The sequence below is a fragment of the Pistacia vera genome, unplaced genomic scaffold, assembly GCF_008641045.1.
Source record: "Pistacia vera cultivar Batoury unplaced genomic scaffold, PisVer_v2 Contig754, whole genome shotgun sequence".
In the NCBI taxonomy this organism is placed as follows: Eukaryota; Viridiplantae; Streptophyta; class Magnoliopsida; order Sapindales; family Anacardiaceae; genus Pistacia; species Pistacia vera.
Window position 1 is genome coordinate 144935 of NW_022196617.1, and position 23998 is coordinate 168932.

At 36.7% G+C, this 23998-nt stretch overlaps 2 protein-coding genes across 2 annotated transcripts; both read left to right on the forward strand.

Moving 5' to 3' along the window:
- Positions 1 to 9100: 9100 nt before the first annotated feature.
- Positions 9101 to 19170, forward strand: LOC116115814 (putative MO25-like protein At5g47540). Its single transcript, XM_031401949.1, has 8 exons — positions 9101 to 9297; positions 11875 to 12007; positions 12146 to 12205; positions 12643 to 12711; positions 18603 to 18701; positions 18826 to 18870; positions 18973 to 19075; positions 19160 to 19170. The coding sequence occupies exons 1-8, from the start codon at positions 9101 to 9103 to the stop codon at positions 19168 to 19170; spliced, it is 717 nt and encodes a 238-aa protein (XP_031257809.1).
- A 3340-nt stretch (positions 19171 to 22510) lies between these two features.
- LOC116115815 (uncharacterized mitochondrial protein AtMg00810-like) lies at positions 22511 to 23449 on the forward strand. The gene is made up of 2 exons (XM_031401950.1): positions 22511 to 22674; positions 23170 to 23449. The coding sequence occupies exons 1-2, from the start codon at positions 22511 to 22513 to the stop codon at positions 23447 to 23449; spliced, it is 444 nt and encodes a 147-aa protein (XP_031257810.1).
- The last annotated feature ends 549 nt before the right edge of the window (positions 23450 to 23998 follow it).

Sequence of the window (23998 nt, forward strand, 5' to 3'; positions counted from 1 at the left end):
TTTAAGGATAGTTAGGGCCAAAAATCGTCCTTGGCCCAAATAGGAAAATGGGCGCGACACTGAAGAAGAAGCCAAGCCCAATCCTGATATGACCCTACCGGGTTAGGCCCATTCGGTATAATGGGTAGCCGGCCCAGACCACGTGGGCACGAGCCTCCTAATCCCAGCCCATTTCCCAAGTCCATGGGTGAGTATAGAGCCCACGATCTCCTCAGAATACTTCCCATTCCTGATCACTTTCCTGCTCGAAGTTAATCTCCTAATCAGAATCACCTTCCTATTCGGACACTGGTAAGACAGCTTACCACGGTCCTAATTCTTCTAGGGTTTGCATTAGAGTCATACTAGGACTCCTACTTCTACCAGGATTGGGAGACTAGACAGTCACTATATAAGTAGAGGCCAGCCCTCTCACAAGGGACATTCAACCTTCACACCGAAAGCTCTGACTTGAGAGCTTCACATCACCGCCGTAGTCACAGTCCCCGACTGGACTTCCGGTAACCTTTTATTCCCTAGCCCTCACTATATTTTCCCTTCAGCCTTGCTGACTTGAGCGTCGGAGTGCCTACGGCAAACACCACACCGGTGTTTCCTGTTCGCTTCACGAGTGTTTCCTACGTGTGCAGGTACAGCGGATCGCTAGTGGCCTCAACCTCGCGGGATCAGACCCCCCTTTCCGTACGGGTAGATTTTTACGTCTACAAGGATAGGTTTTTTTGTCATAGAACATGTAGCCAATGAATTCCTAGATAGGGCCGAGCGTCAGAAGCTCAAACACGGGCAAGTCAACTTTAAACGGTCATAACTTTTGATTTAAGAGGAGGAGTTACGGGGCCCATAATATATCAACGGAAAACTTGTTTTGACTCTACGACATGGCAACCAGGCATCCCAAATTGTGGATGTTTTCGGGCCCAAAATCTATTGTTTTGTCGTGTTTCGGGACCGTTCAAGTTTTCTGCGCGTATTTCCTATTTTATTTTAGGAATTTTTTTTTTAATAATTTGGATTTTATTTCCTTCTATATTAGGAGTCTTGTTAAGGTTGGTTGTCACCCTGTATAAAATTATTATTCATTTTTGGATATTATGGAATAATAATTCATATTTTACCTCGAAATGTAATTGAGATTAGTTTATCAATATTAAAAGTATAGTCGAATGTTATCCTTGTTGTTATAGTAACTCGTTACGTCATTCATTTTTCTCCTTTGATGTATGTGCCAACTTCGTCTGTGCTAACAAGTTGTATGTATAGTTACATGTATGTAAATATTATATATCTGAAATTATGCAACCTTCTTCAGTCCAACCATAACCATGAAGTCTCCCTTAACCAGCCTCTTGTACACGGCGAAACATGACCGATTTGTATTTGTGGTGGGGAGTCACAACGTATAAATTCAGCACAACGATTTTTAATATAGCTGAACTTTCAGACTTCAGTCGAAGACTCCAAGTAATAACTTTGATTTGATTTTTCTAGTTAAAATTTGTTGCAGCCATGCATACATACCATGAACAATTTATGGTTTGCGCTTTCTCCTCTTTTCATGTGCTTCTCTCTAAAAACTTGTCTCTTTTGGCGCTAACACCATCTCTACAAACCAACTCTCTCCGCTGATGGAAACTATTGTCTCTGCCGGTGGAGACTTTGTATTAGGCTTCTTCAAGCTAGGTAAGCCTTCAAACTACTATTTAGGCATGTGGTATGGTAATTCATCAACATCATTATGGGCAAGTTTTGATCATCCAGCTCATACATGCATCCCTGGTACGAGGATGAGACTGGACAAGCGGACCCATGTAAGCTAAAGCCAACGTCTCATCTCTAGAGGTGGAACAAATGGGCTGGGTTAGGCAGGTCAACCCTAACCCAACCCGCATTAAAGAGGGTTCAACCCAGACCGTTAATAAAGCGGGTCGGGTTCGCATGCAACCCCTGGACGGGCCGGGTTGATATATGGCAACCCAGCGACCTGTGGGTTGCTATTTTGTCCTTTTTGGAGAAAGGACCGCCAACCCGCGGGTTGGCAACAACCAAAACCCGGCAAGTTGGCCGAAAAAAAATTAATTAATTTTTTTTTCGAATTCCCCTTTTACCCTTGAAATATAGCCGTTTTATAGCAATTGGAGGGGTCTTTTTTGTCATTTTCTTTTTCCATTTTTTTCTATAAATTGGCCCTAAACTCTCATATTTTCTCACAACTCAAAGTCTCTCATTCTCTCATTTTCTCTAATCTCCAATCTCTATTGAAATCTCTCAATTATTCTCTTAATCTCTTTGTTATCAATTTGCTCTTATTTTAATTTTTATTAGTTTTTGCAATTTTCAATTCATATTTCCAATTTTCCATATTCCAATTCTCCTTCTTTAATTTTTTATTTCTTTTACATCAATTGTTTTTTTCAACTACAATGTATAGATATTTCGCTCCCATCAATTTCAATGATGAAGGAAACTACTATCCTAGTCCTCGTCTCGCTGAATTTACTAACATGAATGTATGAGAAGATTCAAATAGTCCCGTTTTTCCAGTCTCAGAATCTGATACACCTCAAAATATGCCCCCGATTCCTCCCCATGCTGCTACACCTACAGCTCCTGGTGGTTTTAGAAGTCATCCTCGTAATCATCATCCTCGTCCAACTTCATCTCAAGCTGAAGCGGGTTCATCAACTGCTGTTGAAAGCGACGACAGACACACATCAGACGTTTTGGCGTATTTCGATAAGTTTTACAAGGCAGAAAATGGAGTTCAAGTGAAGAAAGCAAGATGCAAGTATTGTGGAAATGTTTATAAAGCCGATTCAGGTAATAGTACTAGTACTTTAAAAAGACATGCTAATAAACATATTACTCAACATGGAAATAGAGAAATCAATCAAACTCAAATAATTAATATGGGTACTACTTGGCGTTATAATTCTGATGTATATATGGAACAATTAGCTTTATATACTGATGCAACTGATCAACCTATTAATATGGCTGAAGATAAATATTTTGAAAGATTTATTAAAAATTCATTTTTTCCAGGATTTAAATTTTTTTCTAAAACTTTATTTAGAAATTATTTATTATAATTGTTTTTTAAAATGAAATTAGAATTAAAAAATAAAATACATAGTTGTCATGTTAGTGTGGCTCTAATTGCCGATATTTGGAGTGGTAAAGCTAAACAAGATTATATTTATGTTACTAGTCATTATTTTGATAACAAATGTAAATTAAATAAATCTTTATTAGGATTTAGATTAATGGATGTGGATCATAGTGGTCAACAAATTTATAATAAAATTGTTGAAATCTTAGAAGATTATGATATTGTTAATAAAGTGATAAGTTTAACTTTAGATAATGCAAGTGCTAATACTACAGTTATAGATTTTTTTCAAAGTAATTATCCTTTTTATAACAATTTGAAATTTTTTTCTCCAACATTGTACATGTCACATTATCAATTTTACTGTGAGAAGTTGTATGAAAACAATTAAAGAAAATGTTGATAGAATTAGGGATTGTTTAGCTTGGATTACTGGTAGTAATAAAAGAAATGCTGAATTTCAAGATGCTTGTATAAAATCAAATATGTCTCCTAGAACTTTTGCATTAGATATGCCTGTTAGATGGAATAGTACTTATTTAATACTTGATTCATGTTTACCTTATGCAAATTTAATTAGTTATTTTGTAGCAAATAATAGAGATCCTCATTATTTGATATAAAATGATTGGCATATAGCTAAAATATTTCATTCTTTTCTTAAAAAAATTTACCAATCCACTTTACAACTTTCTGGTGTGTATTATCCTACTAGTCCATTGGTAATACATACAATTATAAAAATTTCAAAGTTATTTACAAAAAACAAAAACAATGAAATTTTAAAGGAACCAATAAAGGCAATGGAATTTTTTTTTTAAAAAATATTGGGAACCCATTCCTTTTCTTTATTGTTTAGATGCTATATTTGATCCTAGAATTAAATTAGCTGGTTTAGACAATTTAATTTTTTTTTTTTAAATCGAAGCATATGCCAATCAAATAGGAGAGGTAAAAAAATTGTCATGCAGAAGTATATTTCCAATATGAAAATAGGTATGGGAACCCACAAAGAGGCGAAATATCCAGGGAAGTTGCATCAGAAGAAATAAATGAAGACTTCTACTCTTGGAATGCATTGAATAGGCCGAAAAGGACCCAAATCCGAAGCACAGTCTCCTCTTCAAAAGCACCACCACCAATAACAACAACTAATATACTGTCCTCCATGCAGTCACAGAGTAATGAGCTTCAACAATATTTGACAACCCCCGAAATGTTACCAGCAGATCCACAACAAAGAGCCAACTTTGATGTCTTAGAATATTGGAAAGCCAGAAAATGTATTTTTCCGGTATTATCAAGACTTGCCTTGGATGTTTTCGCTGTTCCTGTCTCAACCGTCTCATCCGAACAAACATTTAGTGCAAGTGGAAGAAGTTTAAATGAAAGGAGGACTAAACTTTCTCCAAAAATGATTGAAATCCTCACATGTCTTCGAGATTGGGAACAATCGTGCCATCAAAATCAATATGAGGTTGTCGATGATACTTTAATATAATCATTTCAATTTTGTAATGTAGATGATACGGATGAGGGAGGTCCTAGTCAACCACCCCCAAATTAGTTGTTTTGTAAATTGTAACTTATAAATTAATTGTCAATTATTGCACTCTTTTTTTTTTACCAAGTTTTTGTCCTACTGGGTTTTTCTTGATGAGGTTTTTAGCAAGACAATAATTGTTGTAATTTCTTATTTTATTTTTTGATAAATGAATAAATCTAATTTTCCTTATATTACAATTTTATTATATTAAAATTGAATTAATATTTGAAATGTTAACAAAAAAAAAAAAATTAATTTAATTTAATTATTGATATTTGAAAAGTTAACTAAAAACAATTACATTTATTCATTTATAAATTGTTAATTATTCATTTGAAAAGTTAACTAAACAAAACAAAATAAAATCAAAAATCAAAAATCAAAAAAGGGGGCTAACCTGGCCCGCCCCACAGCCTAACCCGACGGGTTAGGGTTGGCGGGCCGAGTTGGGCCAACCAATCCCCAAAAAATGGCAGGCCTAACCCGACCTACATTTGTTGGCAGGTAGGTTAGGACCGACCCGCCAAAATCAGTAACCCGTCGCGGGCCAGGTCGGGTTGGGCCAGGCGGTTTACTTTTCCAACATTACTCATCTCGTGGAAGAATATATAAGATCCTGCATCGGGATTATTCTCTCTTGAACTAGACCCAAATGGATCAAATTCTTATTTTATTTTGTGGAATGGGTCTCAAACTGACACGACCTGTCCCGAATTTCCTCATCCCGTAGGATCTGGGCGCTCCCACAAGACTTGGATACCCAAGACATGCCATGTAGAAAAACTGTGAAACCTGTTAAAATACTTACTTTTTCTGAATAACATCATAGTATTTCCATTTCCAACATCTCAAAAACATACACCATCTTTCGTTTTACAAAAGAAAAGATTTAGGGAAACTTGTAGTATCAGGTTTTCCACTTATACTACACATTCCAAAACATAAACAAAAGGAAATACATGATGGGAAACATGAGTTTTTGAAGCGGAAGTCCAAAATACAATACGACATAAATATAAAACCCACATAAAAAGATGTCGACGGGTAGCACAACCCTGAGCGGAGACTCACTGCTCAGCACGATCTCTGGGAGGTCTTGTTGAGGGGGGAAAACATTTAAAAATGGGTGAGCTGAAATACTCAGTGAGTGGGGGAAAGGGGAGGTTTTATAAAAGTTCTTTGAAAAAAAAAAATAATGATAACATACAACAAGTCTTAAGTAAATCCTGACGACAATATAATTCTATGAATATGCAATGGAAGCAACCACCCCATTCATGTATGCAATATGTGATTTATTTCTAACCATCCTGCACTCAATAAACTGTACTCTAACTTACTTCCTTTAACTGTATTGGATTTTGAATAAAACCTCAACATTTGCTATTAGAAACTCTCACCACAACTAGTACCCCCAAGAAAATCTATCATACCTAGTGGGTGTCCCACACGCAGGCAGAGCGAGGGACATACCTGTCATACCCGGCAAGATCTATCATCGCGCTGGCAGAGCCTCTGAAACTGTCATACCTGGCGGACCACTCAACGCCTAGGCAGAGCACTGATAACTGTCATACGCATGCGCAGAGCCAAAAGCTAAAACTGTCATACCCGACGGAATCCTACATCGCTCAAGTAGGGAGAAAAATATGTATCACTGGAGGATGGGTACTTCCTAGGGTGGTTTTAGTACCACAAGTATCTCATGCATAATCTCAAGTAACATATAAGTCAAGAACATATTGCATATGTGCTTATAAAGCATGCATATATGACATAATATTCAAAAATCACATATAGGGATGAAACTGCAATCTTTTAAACATGTTTCAGAACTGACATTTTAACCCAGACTCAAATTTACCACAACATCATATCACCATGCATTAATCCGACACCACCCGTGGACAATCATTTCTTTTTAATCTGATCAATAACCAATATTAAGACATTTCTACAATAACACATCAAAAACATCAAAGATGAAGAAGTGATTTTAAATAAGTAACCCAAGGAAAAGTATAAAGAAATTCATGAAGACCATGTCCAACAAATTGAACAAGTAAGACAACTCAACACTTACTACGGACTTGGCCCATTTCTAACAATTTAATGCAAACTCCATTCACTCTTCAATGACCCATCCATTCCAAACCCAAGCAGCAGTCCACTGAAAAAAAAGAAAAGACCAAAACCCAACCTTTTCTCTACAAGTCTTTTTCCAACTCAAAATTTACATGTTATCAAAAAGCGTTATTATCATGAGAGTTATATAAATGCATTTGCATGACACAAAATAAAAAATTCATTCCCTAAAATATTTACACAAAAACTTGTCCAGCCGTGACATGCAAAGGTAAGTTAAACAAGTTTTTCACTCCCATAACATAACTTCCAGAATTCAACCGAAACCATGCAGCAGTATAAGCCAACAACTTCCATATAACAGCAAAATATTTAGCAAACAACACATCCTAACCAGTGGCGGATCTAGGAATTTCCCTCAATAGGGGCAAAATATAAACAAAAAAAAAAAAAAAAAAAAATTAAAACCAATCTAACTACACTTTCTGTTTTCATTACAATGAGCTTCAATGAAAAGTTATAAAATACAAATAAATATCTTCAAAAAACATAATTTTTGTAAAAATAGAACAATTTTTCTACAATTGTCCTTGACTAGTTTTCCTATTCTAAAAACGTTGGATAATCATCTCATTGTCAATTATATCAAATACATCTTTCTCAATATAGATGACTAAACAATCATTCATCCATTGATCTCCCATTCGATTGCATAATTGATTTTTCACAAGATTCATTGTAGAAAAAAGTCTTTCAACAGTCGCAGTCGCAACTGATAAAACTAATGCAATTTTCACAAGCTTATACACCAACGTATGCAAAATTTCTTTTTTAAACTGAACTAAATTCTTAACCAAATCACCAATTCCTTGTAATTCAGCAAATTTATCACAAGAATGTATGTCAATAACATAAATCTCAATCTGATTCTCAAGTACCATCAACTCAAGTGCAAAAAAATCAAATGGATAAAATTGACCAAATCCATTTCCTTTTTCTTTGCTTCTTCTTCCTTTCTTCTTTATGGGCTTTTCTCTCTTTTTCTTCATTTTTGACAAACAACCCAATTTATATATAAAATAACTTCTTTGAATTATGAAACTGCCTCAAGATTCTCTTATTCTCACCATGACCTCGCCACATTAGCTTTTTGATGTAAAAATGCCCAAATTTCTCCGCTCAATTAAATGCAAACCCAACCGTTCTTATTCCTTTCATTTTCACTCCTAATAAAACTTTTAAAAACTAACAGATCCTCTTACGTAAAAATAAAAATCACAAAAAAATATGAAATATATATAGTAGGATTAAAAATAGGGTTTTACAAAAATAAAATCCAAACTAACCGTGGGGGCTGTTCCCAAAATCTCATAATTCTATAAGTGTAAAATTTAAATAAATATAAGATATGGAGTTTTTTAAAAAGTTGAGTGGGGACTCTAGTCCCCACAAATCATTAATTAGATCCGCCACTGATCCTAACACACCAGCCGAACCCACATAAAACAATATGTCACAAAACACATGCATAAATAGAAATTTATGCAAAACCCATAAACAATAATCAGATCTCGACATGCAAAGGTATAAGTATAAGTTTTTCAGGAAAACAATTTAGATCCACTCACTATTCTAGCTCAACAGAACTTTGAAAGGAAACCTCAAGCACTGTCTTCCTCCACACCCGAAATAAAAAATGGTGGGATCTACTTCAATATCTCAAGATTCTCATCCTCCATTTTTGCTTCGCTCTTCCTCTCTCACTCTATCTCTAGACCGAAACACCTCTTTCTTCTATTCTCTTCTTCTTCTTCTGCTCTTCTTCCTTCCTTTCTTTCTCTCCTTCTCTCTCCTATTTGAGCTTTTTCTTCATCTTCATTTGGGCGAACAGCCAGTTTTTTTTTTTTATATCTAAAACAGTTTTTTTCTGAAATTATAAATCTGAGCCCCCAAAATCTCTTAATTTCACTAACCCCACCACATAAGCTTCTCCTAACAAAGTGTCCAGATTTTTCCCTCTTGATACATGCAAACCCATCAGAATTTATTTCTTTCGTTTTCACCACTTAATGCAAACTTTAAAAACTGACAGAAATACCCATTTCTTACAACAATACCATAAAATCAAATAGAAAGAGAGGTAAATAACTAAATAAAATTCATGGTATAACTAAATTAGAAATGGGGTTTTACACAAACTCTCAATCTCACAGGTACTGGTCCAGTGGACCTTGGAACCAGAATCCAAAGTTGTTCGACGGTGTTCCTGAAATGAGAGAAAATTATATCTACGATTTCAACTATTCTACCAATGAAAACGAGGGCTGAATTTCAAGGATAATTTTTTTACCAATTCGAGCATGGCTTTGCCCAAAAATCCACAATCTGTGTCAGTGGGAAGTGGCGCTGAATGTGAAACAACCTACTTGAATAATTGTTCTTGCACTGCTTATGCCTGTGAAGACTATCAGTGTTCCATTTGGTTTAGAAATCTGTTGGGCATAAAGCTAGGCGCCTCAGATGGAAAAACTCTTTCTATCAAGCTTGCAACTTCAGAGTTTTCAAGTCCCAAAAGTTAAAGGGAACAGTTATTGGAGCAGTCGAGGGCTCTGTGGCACTTGTAGTTCTCTTTGTTAATAAAAATAATCAATTATTATATTAGCAACGCAAATAAGAAATATATTGAATATAAAACAATATAACTAAATATCAATAAAATAAAATGACAATACAATAAAATTAATAATATCAACAATTTGATCACGTGTAGAAGATCCTTTAGAATAATAGGAAGATATCCGGTAAAGAGAATATAACATTAGGATGAATGTCGAGGCTTAGGCTTGTGTAACACACAATTTCCTTAAAACAAATTCATCTCTTTCACTCGGGTGCACAAGGATTTAAGTAGCGTCTGTTTTCTAAGATACAACGACAAATGAATAGAAAGAGAAGCACCAATGAAAACCTTAAAAACTAGAGAGAATAAAAGATTGAAAAAACTCTTAATTTTTGTGTGTGTTTAAAATGAGAGGAAAAACACATTTTTATACTACTCAAGGTGGGATAAAAATTGAATTTCACCCTTATTTACTTTAAAACCTCCTCCATTAATCCATTGACCTTTCATCTTTCAAATTCTTAACTTATACCACCATATTTCATTTCATTCAATTTATTTAATATATTCCTTATTCCAACACTCTTATGCCTTGTTGTGTTTGTATATTTGAGAAGGACGAATAAAACAATCAAAAACAACCAGAGCAATAGAGGGTTCATAGGCGGCATTTGCATACAAGAATAAAACTGCATACGAAATTATTTTAAGTGGTACACTTGGTTTTATGCTCATGCATCACTTGGTGGACAAACACCCTTATAACAAACTCTTGGAACTTTTATCAAAAATATATTTTTCTTTACGGGCGAGCGAGAAACTTGTAGTAGAACAAGAATATTGAACGTGAACGAAAAAGAGATAGTAGCGAGAATAAAACAACAATAAAGCAAATCACAGATAATAAACATAAAGAAAATAACACGCACGATTTATCTTGGTTTACCCAATATGGGTTACGTCTAGTTGAGTCAATGTTATTGCAATACTTTCTCTCCTCTCTCGTTTACAATGAATGAATTGTCCTATAATTTACTATCACTCATAACAAGAGAAAAATATGTTTATATACTAGGTTTAAATGATAAAACCTAGTTTTACAAGGATTTTTATTCCAATAAGAAATTAATAACTTCAAGAAATCATATAGCGGTTATACATGAAAAAGGCCCAAACCGCCTACGGGCCCAGGGGCGCTGCCCCCGTGACCCCCGCCTGCTGACCGGGTAGCGGAACCCCTGAATATGTCTGCATAACCCATTAATGTTGAAGTAGTCGACAACTCCAACAAAGGGGCATTGTAGTAAAAACTTTTAAGTAGAGAATGCATTATTATGAAGTGATTGTGGGTCCTGAAGTATGTGGGTGGGTATATCTATGGCATCAACCGGAGGCCGAAGCCTTGAACGAGAAGGGGAATTGAGGAAGTGGAGGTGAGAATAAAGTTGTTTTGGGTTGGTGGTGGTGGTATATGAGCACAAGAAGCAGGAAGGTTTATGAAGGAAGCTGTCAATTTATGATTGAAATTTGGCAGTCACGAGTGAACTTAACCGAATGAAACTTCAGCATATTAGCATATTCCATGCATCATCCACCTACCATTTATGATTGGGCCATTCTAACCTTGTTATCTATTGTTCCTACAATCATGCCCTTCCCTAATTCACTCCAAAGAGAAATTATTAATTATAGTGATTATATGTACATTCGACCAATCGAAAACTACATATATTTATAAAATGCGTATATATTCATTCTGAATCAATTTATTCTCATTTCAAACAATTGGGAATTTTCCAACCTCATAAATTCTTTTGCTGATGCAAATAACACTAGTCTCTCATTGAAAGATTGCTTTTGATGCTCACGAAGTTAAGTAATTCTAAAGAGCAATTGTGGTCAAATTATAAAGCAGAGTTGGTCTAACAGGAGCTCAATGATCACGTGGACTAGTAAAATTAGCAACCTCTACGGCTCTACCCACCTGGTCAAGAAAAACAGAGAGCAAAAGACACCGTTTGCTGAGACATGATTCACTTAGAAGTTAGAACAGTAGTAAAAGTGAATCTGATGAGATGGAAGGAAGGGCAGTTATGTCACCAAAATCTTGTACATAAAAATTTTTCACCTGGCAGTTAATGTAAATCGTCATCTTCTTTGTCAAGTGAAATTTAACATCATATGCTGGGAAATATGTGCAAACTGAAATGTCAGAAGAGTAAAAGGCACATTGCAGCCTAATTTTCCTTCAATGCCTCATGCTAATCTGTTAGAATCCCTTAGCACGATACTCTGTTTTAGAGTTTTGGTAAAGATATAACTGTTTATCCTGATTGAATTTGGTTTCTTAAGATAAAATCTGTGTACCACATGTATATCAAATTCAAGCTAATGACCGATTGCACTTGTTGAGGTTTTTCTGAATGACGCATATGCTCCCTTATTGTTGTTGCAGGACAATCATATATGTGTTTTGGTCAAGATCTTCAAATTCCTTTATTTTTTGATAAATAGGTTTCCTGAGTGCTTTAGTATCTTTGGTATGATTTACAGGTATGTGTTGGAATCACAGCACATGAAGAAGTTCTTTGACTATATACAGCTTCCAAATTTCGATATTGCTGCAGATGCTGCTGCAACTTTTAAGGTTGAATAATTTAGCAAACTTCATTAACTAGGATATTGTCGTAGTCTGACTATGCAAATTTGCAGCAATTATACTTCCAAGTATTACACTTGCAGTTGCAATACTTACATATGATGATATTAATATCCTTCCTTTCAGGAATTGCTGGTAAGGCATAAATCTACTGTGGCTGAATTTCCTTCTAAGAATTATGACTGGGTAAGTGTTGCTTCCATAAGATTTTATATGAATATTTTATGCATACATGTCTGTGTATGTCTATGCCCACATGGACACCAGAGGAAAAGCATGCTTTGCATCTTGTGGTGTACTTTGCAAGAATACCAAAAGTAGATAAAGTAACTCAGTGAGGAAAACAGGAATACAAATTGGGAAATGCCTTGTATAACTCCATTTCAGTAGAAGATTTTTTTTTGTTCCCTTTCCAATTTCATTTCCATACCTCTTGTTTGAAAGTGAATTAGTCTGCATTGAATTTTTGTTATGTTAATAATACCAGAATTTGAATTCATGATCATGATTTTAATTAATAATTTTCATGGTTCTTTATAGTCTAAAAGTTCAATTAACCTCAGGCTTTTAAAATTCTGCTCTTCCCAGTTTCAGCAGAATTTAACATTCTTTGCTGGTTTCAGTTTTTTGCGGATTATAACCCAAAACTGTTGGAATCTTCCAATTACATCACAAGACGACAAGCTATCAAGGTATGACTAATTTATGATATCTTCCACTTATGATAAAGAAGCCTTAAATGATTTATATATGCAGATGTCTGAATGTTTGGAATTCCTTGTTGTTTCTGGAACTTGTGGCATCTGGCCTGAAAACTTGCTTTTGGTGTTTTCATGTTGGATATCGATTTAGTAGCTGGAGTAATCAGTGTTTCTGTGCTTACTTATGAATAATAAAATGTATTTAAACTATGCCAATGCTTTGCTCATGCCAAAATTAATTTTAGAGAGAGTAGAGTAGTTCTTGTCTAATAGTGTGGATGGTGTTAAAACTTAAAGAGACCAAACCGCAAAACCAAAAGCAAGAAAACCAACATTCAAACAGCAGATAAAATCCAACATATAAGCAGAAGATAAAATCCACATATATGCAGCAGATAAGTAAACTGAAATGTAAAGGGGACAAAGATTTATAGTGGTTCGGTAATCTTATAGATTACCTACATCCACTCTCCAGGGCAATAAGCTGATTTTCACTATGAGAATAAGAGAATTTTACAGAGATACGCTCACCCTTTACACAGTGCACAAACCTAGATCTCAACACCTCTCATACACCACACACCGAAAATAACCAAGCATTAATATAGATTTATATAGAAGAGGAAAACAGAAAAACAATCCAGCTAAGACCTACCACTACTATTGATTCCATCAACGCTCTTCGAAACTCCAACGCATCCAACATTTCGTAACAAACTTTTCTCTCTCTGTTAACCAAGAGAGAAAACTCGATAGAAATGAAAAATGAGCAAAACCTAATTTGAATTAGGTTTATTGAAGATTGGTTTTGACAGAACTGCCCCTTAGCTTTAGCAAAATGACTTTGACTGCCCAAATTAAACTTTGACTTCCACATGGGCATAAATCAATTGCCACCTTACAAGAAATCTCCACCTTGGCACTTGATCATTGCCCTTACTTACTGCCCTGGAAATTCCTTCTACTTTTCTTCAATGTGAAGAAGGCTCTTAAAGAGCCTTAACTTGTCCAAGACAACTGACTTGGTGAACATACCTGCTGGGTTTTCACAACTAGGAACTTTCTCCACCTTGATGGCTTTATCTTCAATCAAATTCCTTATAAAATGTAGCCTGACATCAATGTGTTTTGATCTCTCATGAAACACTTGATTTTTACATAGAAAAATTGCACTTTGGCTGTCACTCTTGATTGGAACCTGCTGCTGGTTCAAACCCATTTCTTCAAGCATTCCTTTGAGCCACATTGCTTCTTTAACAGCCTCTGTAATGGCAATGTATTCTGCTTTCGTAGTTAACAAAGTAACAATTGCCTGCAGATTAGCTTTCCAAGAAACCAGATTATTCCAAAAAGAGAAACAGAAACAAGTCATGGATTTCCTATTGTCTACATTTCCTGCATAATCAACATCCACATATCCTACAATGATATTTCCCTAATTTTGCTCCCTACTATAAATAATACCAGTAGTCATTGTACCCCTCACATACCTAAGCATCCATTTTACAGCTTCCCAATGATTCTTCCCAGGATTACTCATAAACCTACTTACAGAACTAACTGCAAAGGCTAAATCAGGTCTGATACGCACCATCAAATACATCAAGCTCCCTATTGCATTTGCATATGGAATGCAGTTCATTTCCTTCCTTTCTTCTTTTGTTTCTGGGCATTGAACTGAACTGAGTTTAAAGTGCTGTCCTAAGGATGTTTTGACAGGTTTGGAATTACTCATATTAAACTTCCTGATAACTTTTCCAGCATATTCCTTTTATGACAAGATCAATTTTCCAATTTTTTTATCCCTTTCAATATTCATTCCTAGGATTTTCTTAGCTTGCCCTAAGTCTTTCATTTCAAATTGTCTACTCATCTCTTCCTTAAACCTAGCAATTTCAGAAAGATCTTTACAAGCTACAAGCATATCATCTACATACAAAGCCAAATAAATGTAGCACTCACTATACAAACACTTAAAATAAAAGCAACCATCAAAGCTACTTCGAATAAATCCAGCATTCACCATAAACCAGTCAAATTTTCTATACCACTGCCTAGGTGACTACTTTAATCCATACAGTGATTTTTTCAACAAACAAACCTGGTTTGTAGACCCCTTTTTAAACAATTCAGGCTGCTCCATCAGAAATCTTTCTTCTAAATCACCATTCAAGAAAGCAGTTTTGATGTCTAATTGTTCCAATTCTAAATCAAACTGAGCTACTAAGGCTAAAAGAATTCTTATAGTGGTATGTCTCACAACTGGTGAGAAAATTTCATTATAATCAACTCCTTCAACCTTTGTGAAACCTTTGGCTACCAACCTAGCTTTAAACCTAGGTGCTTCTACCCCTGGTATACCCTCTTTCTTTTTGAAAACCCATTTACACTTAACCACCCTACTACCTTCAGGTTTGTTAACAAGGATCCAGGTCTGATTTTTTATTAAAGACTCATATTCTTCCTGCATGGCAAGTTTCCATTCCCTGGAATCTTTACTAATCATGGCTTCCTTAACAGTCCTAGGCTCATCATCAATCTCTTCAGCAATTTGAAGAGCAAATGCTAACATGTCAGCATGTGAGTACCTTCTAGGTGGTCTAATTTCCCTTCTTTCCCTATCTCTAGCTAGTTGATAATTTTGCAAGTCATGTCCATCATCATCATTATCACCATTTTCACCTAAGCTAGATTCTTCCTCCTGGGTATGGGAATCTGAAACAGTGTCTGAAATAAGATTGTTCAAACTTGAAAAATCTCCACCTAGATCCAGATTTAAGACCTCTGTCCTATCTGCATTGTTACTCTCTTCCTGACCCAAAATACCCAACTCATCTTCATTAAATCTGACATCTCTACTAATGATACACTTTTTCCCTCCAATATCCCAACATTTGTAACCCTTAATGCCATCAGGATATCCTAAGAAAATGCACCTAATAGCCCTTGGTTGTAACTTATCAGTTTTTTCATGAACAAAAACAGTGCAGCCAAAAACCCTAAGGTTACTATAGCTTGTAGGATGCCCAGACCATTTTTTCATGGGTGTTTTAAAACTAATAGCAGATGAGGGTATTCTGTTAATTAGGTAAACTGCTGTGTGGGCAGCCTCTGCCCAAAACTTGGTGGGTAACTTAAAACAGGTTAATAGGCTTCTAACCTTTTCTAGAATGGTCCTATTCATCCTTTCTGCTAAACCATTCTGCTGGGGTGTGTGCCTTACAGTCTTATGCCTCAGAATTCCTCTTTCCCTACACAGATTATTAAAATCTTCATTTATGAATTCTAAACCATTATCAGTTCTAAGTTTCCTAATTTTCTTCCCAGTTTGGTTTTCAATCATGACTTTCCAATCTCTGAATTTCCTAAAAGCTTCTCCCTTAGTTTTCAAGAAATAAACCCAGACCCTCCTAGAATAGTCATCTATTATGTTGATGAAATATCTACAACCTCCCAAGGATAGATATTTAGTAGGTCCCCAAACATCTGAATGGATATAGTCTAAAATAGACTTAGAATAGTGGTTTCCCACACTAAATCTGATTTTGTTCATCTTCCCATAAATGCACTGATCACAGAAAACCAGCTTCTCTATTTTATCTCCTCTTAGAACCTTTTGCTTACCCAGCTCAACTAAACCTTTTTCACTAATGTGCCCTAATCTCCTATGCCATAAAGTTGTCTAATTAGACTTCTGAGATAAGGACACTACTGCTGTTCCAGTGATGGTTGAACCATTTAGAATATACAACCCATTCCTCATCTCACCCTTCATTACAACTAAGGACCCTTTAGTTACGTTAAGAACTCCACCTTGAGCTTTATAACAATAGCCAATTGAATCCAGACTTCCTAGAGAAACTAAGTTTCTTTTTAGCTCTGGTATGTATCTAACATCAGTGAGTCATTTTGAGCTTCCATCATGCAAATTCAGCCTTACATCTCCTATTCCTAAGACTCTACAAGCTGCATTATTTCCCATCAACACCTTTCCAGACTCAAGTTTCTTAAAGTTTGACAGAAAACTCCTATTTGGAGTCATGTGGAAAGAACAGCCAGAATCAAGTGCCCATTCAGCATCAGTTTCATTTTCAGAAACAACTAACACATCAGAACTCTCATAACCATCAGAAGCTATTTCTACACTTCCACTAGCATCCTTTTCCCCTGACTTTTTCTTCCTATCAGGACAGTCCCTCTTAAATTGACCTTCCTTATGACAGTGAAAACATTTCCTAGTGAACTTAGACTTAGACTTTGATCTACCCCTGAAATTCCCCTTCTTGTGGCCTTTCTTATCAGGTTTTCCTCTTACATAAAACCCCTCACCATCTAGTTTACCTTCCTTTTTAAATTCAGCATCCTTAGTAGTAATTGCTACCACTACTTCATCTAGTTTAAGGGTTTGCCTGCCATACTTAAGGGTGTCCACAAAGTTAGAGAAATTTTTTGGAAGTGAGTTAATTAGGATTACTGCTTGATCTTCATCCTCAACCTTAACACTAAGCCCTTCTAGATCATGTACCAGTTTCATAAAATCATTCATATTGTCTCCTAATATTTTGTTTTCATCCATTTTAAAACTGAACAGCTTCTGTTTTAAAACTAACCTATTAAGAGAGGACTTTGACAAGTATAAAGAGTCTAGTTTTTCCCAAATTTCAACTGGTGATTTCATTTTCTTAACTTCCTTTAAGACCTTATCCCCTAAACCTAGAATTAAGGAACTATAGGCTTTATCTAACAGGTTTTTCTTCTCCTTCTCAGACAGGGAGTCTGGTAAACTATCCTCACCTTCTAAAGTATCAGCCAAACCATCCTTAACTAAGATAGCCCTCATTTTCATCTTCCACAATCCATAATCATTATCCCCTGTGAATTTCTCCACCTCAAACTTAGACATTTTCCTTGTTCCCACCCTTCACAGATGCCTAGAGTAAAAAGCCCCAATTTACCCGAGACTTAAACAGAAACCCTAACTTGCAGCTGTTAAAAAAGAAACCCAGATCTAAGCCTAGATGCTTCAAATTCGCAAAAGATCTCTTAACCTAGAAAAACCCTAGGTGCTAGAATGATAACCTAGCTCTGATACCACTTGTTAAAACTTAAGAGACCAAACCGCAAAACCAAAAGCAAGAAAACCAACATTCAAACAGCAGATAAAATCCAACATATAAGCAGCAGATAAAATCCACATATATGCAGCAGATAAATAAACTGAAATGTAAAGGGGACAAAGATTTATAGTGGTTCGATAATCTTATAGATTACCTACATCCACTCTCCAAGGCAATAAGTTGATTTTCACTATGAGAATAAGAGAATCTTACAAAGATACGCTCACCCTTTACACAGTGCACACACCCTTCTGTAAACCTAGATCTCAACACCTCTCATACACCACACACCGAAAATAACCAAGCATTAGTATAGATTTATACAGAAGAGGAAAATAGAAAAACAATCTAGCTAAGACCTACCACTACCGTTGATTCCATCAACGCTCTTCGAAACTCCAGCGCATCTAACATTTCGTAACAAACTTTTCTCTCTATGTTAACCAAGAGAGAAAACTCGAGAGAAATGAAAAATGAGCAAAACCTAATTTGAATTAGGTTTATTGAAGACTGGTTTTGACATAACTGCCCCTTAGCTTTAGCAAAATGACTTTGACTGCCCAAATTAAACTTTGACTTCCACATGGGCATAAATCAATTGCCACCTCACAACAGATGGTATCATGGATATTTAGCTGTATATGAAGATTTCCAGAAGATTTAAGGGAAGCTTTGAGTTTCAGGAGAAGATATTAGCAGTTCTGGAACTTCTGGTCGGTGGTTTTGAGAGTTATACTTTCTACTGAATGTCTTTATTTCTTACAGTTGTTGGTGGATATATTACTAGATCGCTCTAATTTCGTTGTGATGACAAAATATGTGAGCTCAAGGGACAACTTGAGGATACTTATGAATCTTCTGAGAGCAAGACACGGCTCCCAGATTGCATATGGAATATATCTTGCTAGCCTTGGATGAAAAATAACCTGACTATGAAATTTTTTATAATGAACTAAACTTTGATGTGTTAAATGGTTCTCTTTTGCAGGAGTCTAGCAAGAGTATTCAGATAGAAGCATTTCATGTTTTCAAGGTATTGTGTTTTGGTGAGACTGTAGGTGTAGATTGTGAATTCACAATTCAGAAGATGTTTTTAGGTACCATATGCTCATTTGTGTAACTGTGCATTTTACAGTTGTTCGCTGCTAATCAAAATAAACCTCCAGATATCGTAAGCATACTTGTCGCAAATAGAAGCAAGCTTCTCTGCTTGTTTGCTGATCTTAAAACTGATAAAGGTAGAAAAGTAACGAGTTTCTGTCAACACTAAGCATCATATATGCTTCAGATTGTGTTTACATTTTATGTATGTTCTGTTGCAGAGGATGAATAGTTTGAGGCTGACAAAGCTCAGGTTGTCAGGGAAATTGTTGTGCTCGAGCCGAGAGATCGCTGATGAATGAGCTTTGTTTGTATCACATGTATGTGCAATCTCATGATGTTGTCTTCATCATTTAGATGTGAATTATATAGCTCGTATAGTTCTCAATATGACACTCCAAATAATTGGTCTTTGTACTATTATGCTCGGTGTACGAAATTATTTTAAGTGGTTCCCTTAGTTTTTGCTCATGCATCAATTGGTGGCCAAACACCTTTATAACAAACTCTTGAACTTGTAAGTTCTATCAAAAACATATATTTCTTTACTCAAGTTATGTTTTTGTTGTACATCGATGTCTTACAAGCAAGAAACTTGTAATAGAACAAGAATGTCGAAAGGGAATTGTAATAAAAATTATAAGAAGAGAATGATGAAGTGATTGTGGGCACTGAAGTATCTGGGTGGGTATATCTATCGCATCAACTAGAGGCCAAAAGCTTCAAAGAGAAGGGGAATTCATGAGGTGACTAGGTGAGAATATAAGTTGTTTTGGGTTGGTGGTGGCAGTATATGAGCACAAGAAGCAGGAAGGTTCATGAAGGAAGCTGTTGAAGGTTAATGTTGTGTTGGAAGTATGTTTTGCTGGAACTGAAAGTTTGAAGCTGGTTTTGCAGTAACCAAAGGGACGTGCATGGTGCTGTTTTTGAGTGCAGTAGTTTAGGCTTAATTTGTCAGCTTGTGTGTTAAATTTGAATTTGGTGACTCAGCTAATTTTCTCCAATTTGTAATGTAGTAGTTAGATATGTGTGGATTAGCTGAGATTATGTAAAAGTTACTGACAGTGGTTGTAACAGCAAGCTAAAGCATGTTATATGCAAGTTTTTGTCGGCTAATGAATTTGAATCAGTTCTCTTCAGCTCTCCTTTTCTTTGCACATCCGGCATTAGCTTAAACGCTAACATGGTATCAGAGCTGCATTAACAAACCATCATCTAAAAAAAAAACTCACTCAAAAAACATCATGAATCACCATCAAACTTCAACCTTCCGCAAGAACAACACTTTCCAAAAAATTGCAACCTGGTTCTGCATGGCAACTCAGTTGGCTTCTCTCTCACCTCTAGTGTTCAATGGGGACCAATATCACATCTGGGCTGTTAGAATGAAAGCCTACCTAAGAGGGCAAGGGCTATGACAGTATGTGGAAAAGGAGAAACAACCATCGCAGCTTGGTTCAAACCCAACTTTGAATCAAATAAGGATGTATGAGGAGGAATTGTCCAAAGCCCCAAGAGCTCTTTCTCACATACACTCTGCAGTAACAAACCTTGTATTTACAAGGATAATGGCATGTGAAACTGCAAAGGAAGCTTGGGATAGATTGAGGGAGGAGTTCATGGGAAGTGATGCAACCCGCAATATGCAAGTTATGAACCTGCGGAGAGAGTTTGAAATGCTAAGAATGCATGAGGTAGAGAAAGTAAAAGAGTATGTAGATAGGCTTATGAGTGTGGTGAACAAGATTAGATTGTTGGGAGCTGAGATAAGTGACAAGATGATAGTTGAGAAAGTGTTAGTCAGTCTACTCGAAAGATTTGAGTCCAAGATATCTTCCTTAGAAGATTCAAAGGACCTCTCCCAAATCAGCCTCACCGAATTGGTTCATGCCCTGCAAGCCCAAGAACAGAGAAGGTTCATAAGGCAAGAAGACTCCAATGAAGGTGCAATGATGGCTGCTCAAAAGGGATTGAATGTGCAGGAAAGCAATAGGAAATATGCTGGAGATAAGAGAGGAAAAGAGAGAACTGGTGGACAGTGGGGAAAACCTTGTGGAGGAAGGAATTATCCACCATGTTCCCACTGCAAAAAAAAGGGACATCCAGACAGTAAGTGTTGGTTCAGACCTGGGATCCAATGCAGGGGGTGCATACAGTTTGGGCACATTGAAAAGGTGTGCAAGAACAAAGGTGCATAGCCATCACAGCAAGCACAAAGTGCAGAAGACCAGTAGTAGGGCAGTGAGCCCAAGCAGCTGTTTGTAGCTTCATGCTACTCCATGCAGACCAGCGGTGATGTTTGGCTAATAGATAGTGGTTGTACTAACTACATGGCAACAAAACTGGAGAAATTTGTTAGGATGGACAGAACCTACAGCTCCAAGGTCAAGGTTAGAAATGGTGAATATGTGGAGGCAAAAGGGATTGGAGATGTGGCAGTCCAAACTCAAGCAAGTACCAAGATCATTTCAAATGTTTTATTTGTCCCTGAAATTGCACAAAATCTGTTAAGTGTAGGTCAAATGTTAGAGAAGAATTACACTTTACATTTTCAAAATCATGCTTGTGTAATAAAGGATTGTGAGGGAAATAAATTGATGAGTGTTAGGATGCTAGGAAAAAGCTTCCCAGTAAAGTGGAAAAAACCACTAAATTCAGCATTAACCAGCAAGGTTGAAGAGTCTGAGTTGTGGCATAAAAGGCTTGGCCACTTTTACTACTTAGGAATTAAAGAACTCAAGACAAGAGACATGGTGTTGGATTTGCCCGAAATAGAGGAGAAAAAGTCCTTATGCACAGCCTACCAACTTGGCAAACTTAGCAGGCCATCATTCCCTTCAAATCAAACCTAGAGAGCTAGTCACAAGCTGCAATTGATCCACACAGATGTGTGTGGTCCTATGAAGACTGAATCCTTAAATGGCAACAGGTACTTTGTACTCTTCATTGATGATTACTCAAAGGTGGCTGCTGTGTTTAAGAAATTCAAGTTGTTGGTGGAGAATGAAGCTGGAACATTGATCAAAACTGTAAGGAGTGACAACGGGACAGAGTACACCTCAACTAAATTCAGCACAATCTACAGTGTAGCTGGAATTTAGCAGCAGTTCATAGCCCTGTACACCCCTCAGCAGAATGGTGTTTGTGAGAGAAGAAACCGAACCATTATGGAAATGGCTAGGTGCATGATGGCTGAAAAGAACCTTCCTAAAATGTTCTAGGCTGAAGCTGTTAATACATCAGTTTTTCTCTTAAATAGGCTGCCCACCATAGCAGTCAAACATCAAACACCAATTGAGGTATGAAGTGGAGTCAATCCAGCTGTAGGGAGCTTGAAAGTATTTAGAAGTATAGCCTATGTAATGATCCCAGCAAGCAAAAGATCCAAATTGGATGATAAGGTTGAAATTAGGATACTTATAAGCTACAGCAGCAACTCTAAAGCCTATAGAGTTTATATCCCTGAGTCTAGGAAGATTGTAATCACAAGAGACATAAAGGTTGATGAAGGTGGAGTCTAGAACTGGGAAGAAAAAAGGGTTGATCTGTAGGCTGAATCAAGACAAGAAGAGATGAATGAGAGGCTAATCCAAGAGGCAGATTCAGATGAGGAAGAAGAACATGTCGTTAGAGGGACAAGATCACTGGCTAATGTATACGAAAGGTGCAATATGGCAGTGGTGGAAACAAGATGTTACCTTGAAGCTGCCAAGTCTGAACTGTGGAGGGCTGCAATGTAGGAGGAGCTCAACATGATTGATAAAAACCAAACCTGGAAATTGGTACCAAGACCAGAAAAAAGGAAAGTAATTCAAGTGAAATGGATTTTCAAACTGAAAATCAATCCTGATGGCTCAATCTACAAGCATAAAGCAAGGCTACTGGTGAAGGGCTTTGCACAACAACCAGGTATTGACTTTTTAGAAACATTTGCCCCGGTAGCTAGGCAAGACACAATCAGGCTGTTGTTAGCACTTGCAGCTCAGTTTAACTAGAAAATTTTCCTGCTAGATGTCAAATCGGCATTCCTGAATGGGTGGATTTCAGAGGAGATTTTTGTGGAGCAACCGAAAGGCTACAAGGTTGAGGGCAAAAAGGATCATGTGTATCAGCTAAAGAAAGCCTTGTATGGCTTGAAGTAGGCCCCTAGAGCTTGGTACAGCCGGACAAATGACCATTTGTGTAGCCTTGGTTACACTAGAAGTCCTAATGAACACATTCTCTACATTAGGAAAACTGATAGAGGATTAGCTGTGGTTTCTCTCTACGTTGATGACTTGTTGGTGACAGGTAGCAATCCTGAAGAATTGGACCAGTTTAAGTCAGCCATGCAAACTAAGTTTGAAATGACTGATTTAGGATTGATGAAATATTTCCTAGGCATGGTGATAAGTCAGACTGCAGGTGAGATTTTTGTGTGCCAACAGAGATATGCAACTGAGCTTCTCATGAAGTTTGGAATGGAGAATTGTAAACCAGTGGATACCCCACTGGTTCCCAACCTGAAATGAGCAAAACTGATGGTGCAGAGAGGGTAGATGAAGGGAAATTCAGAAGCTTAGTGGGAAGTTTGCTGTACTACACAGCCACCAGACCTAACCTTATGTTCACTGCAAGTTATCTTTCAAGGTTTATGAGCAACCCAAGTAAACTGCACTTTAAGGCTGCTAAACGTGTGCTGAGGTATATAAAAGGAACCAGCATGTTAGGCATCTATTTTAGGAAAGCCGAAAGTCTGAAATTGTTGGGGTATTCTGATAGTGACTGGGGTAGATCCCTAGATGATGCTAGAAGCACCTCTGGTTATGTATTTTATCTGAATAGGATGCAATATGCTGGTTGTCAAGAAAGCAGGAGACTGTGGCACAATCTACTGCTGAAGCTGAATATGTCTCTACTGTAGTAGCAGTGAACCAGGCTGTGTGGCTGAGGAAGATGCTGGATGATTTGCACCAAGTGCAGGGTGATCCTACATTAATCCTGTGTGATAACTAGTCGGCTGTGGCAATGGCAAAGAACCTTGTACTCCATGGCAGAACTAAGCATATCAAGATTAAGTA

Bases quoted from the DNA above. Each gene is read 5' to 3' on its own strand.
- LOC116115814 (XM_031401949.1), top strand. From the start codon at position 9,101: ATGGCTTTGCCCAAAAATCCACAATCTGTGTCAGTGGGAAGTGGCGCT. The intron at 9,298-11,874 runs GTTTTCAAGTCC...TTTGATAAATAG, and splicing joins ATCAAGCTTGCAACTTCAGA to GTTTCCTGAGTGCTTTAGTA. The intron at 18,871-18,972 runs GTATTGTGTTTT...TGCATTTTACAG, and splicing joins AAGCATTTCATGTTTTCAAG to TTGTTCGCTGCTAATCAAAA.
- LOC116115815 (XM_031401950.1), top strand. From the start codon at position 22,511: ATGAATGAGAGGCTAATCCAAGAGGCAGATTCAGATGAGGAAGAAGAA. The intron at 22,675-23,169 runs GTAGGAGGAGCT...TCTCTACATTAG, and splicing joins GAACTGTGGAGGGCTGCAAT to GAAAACTGATAGAGGATTAG.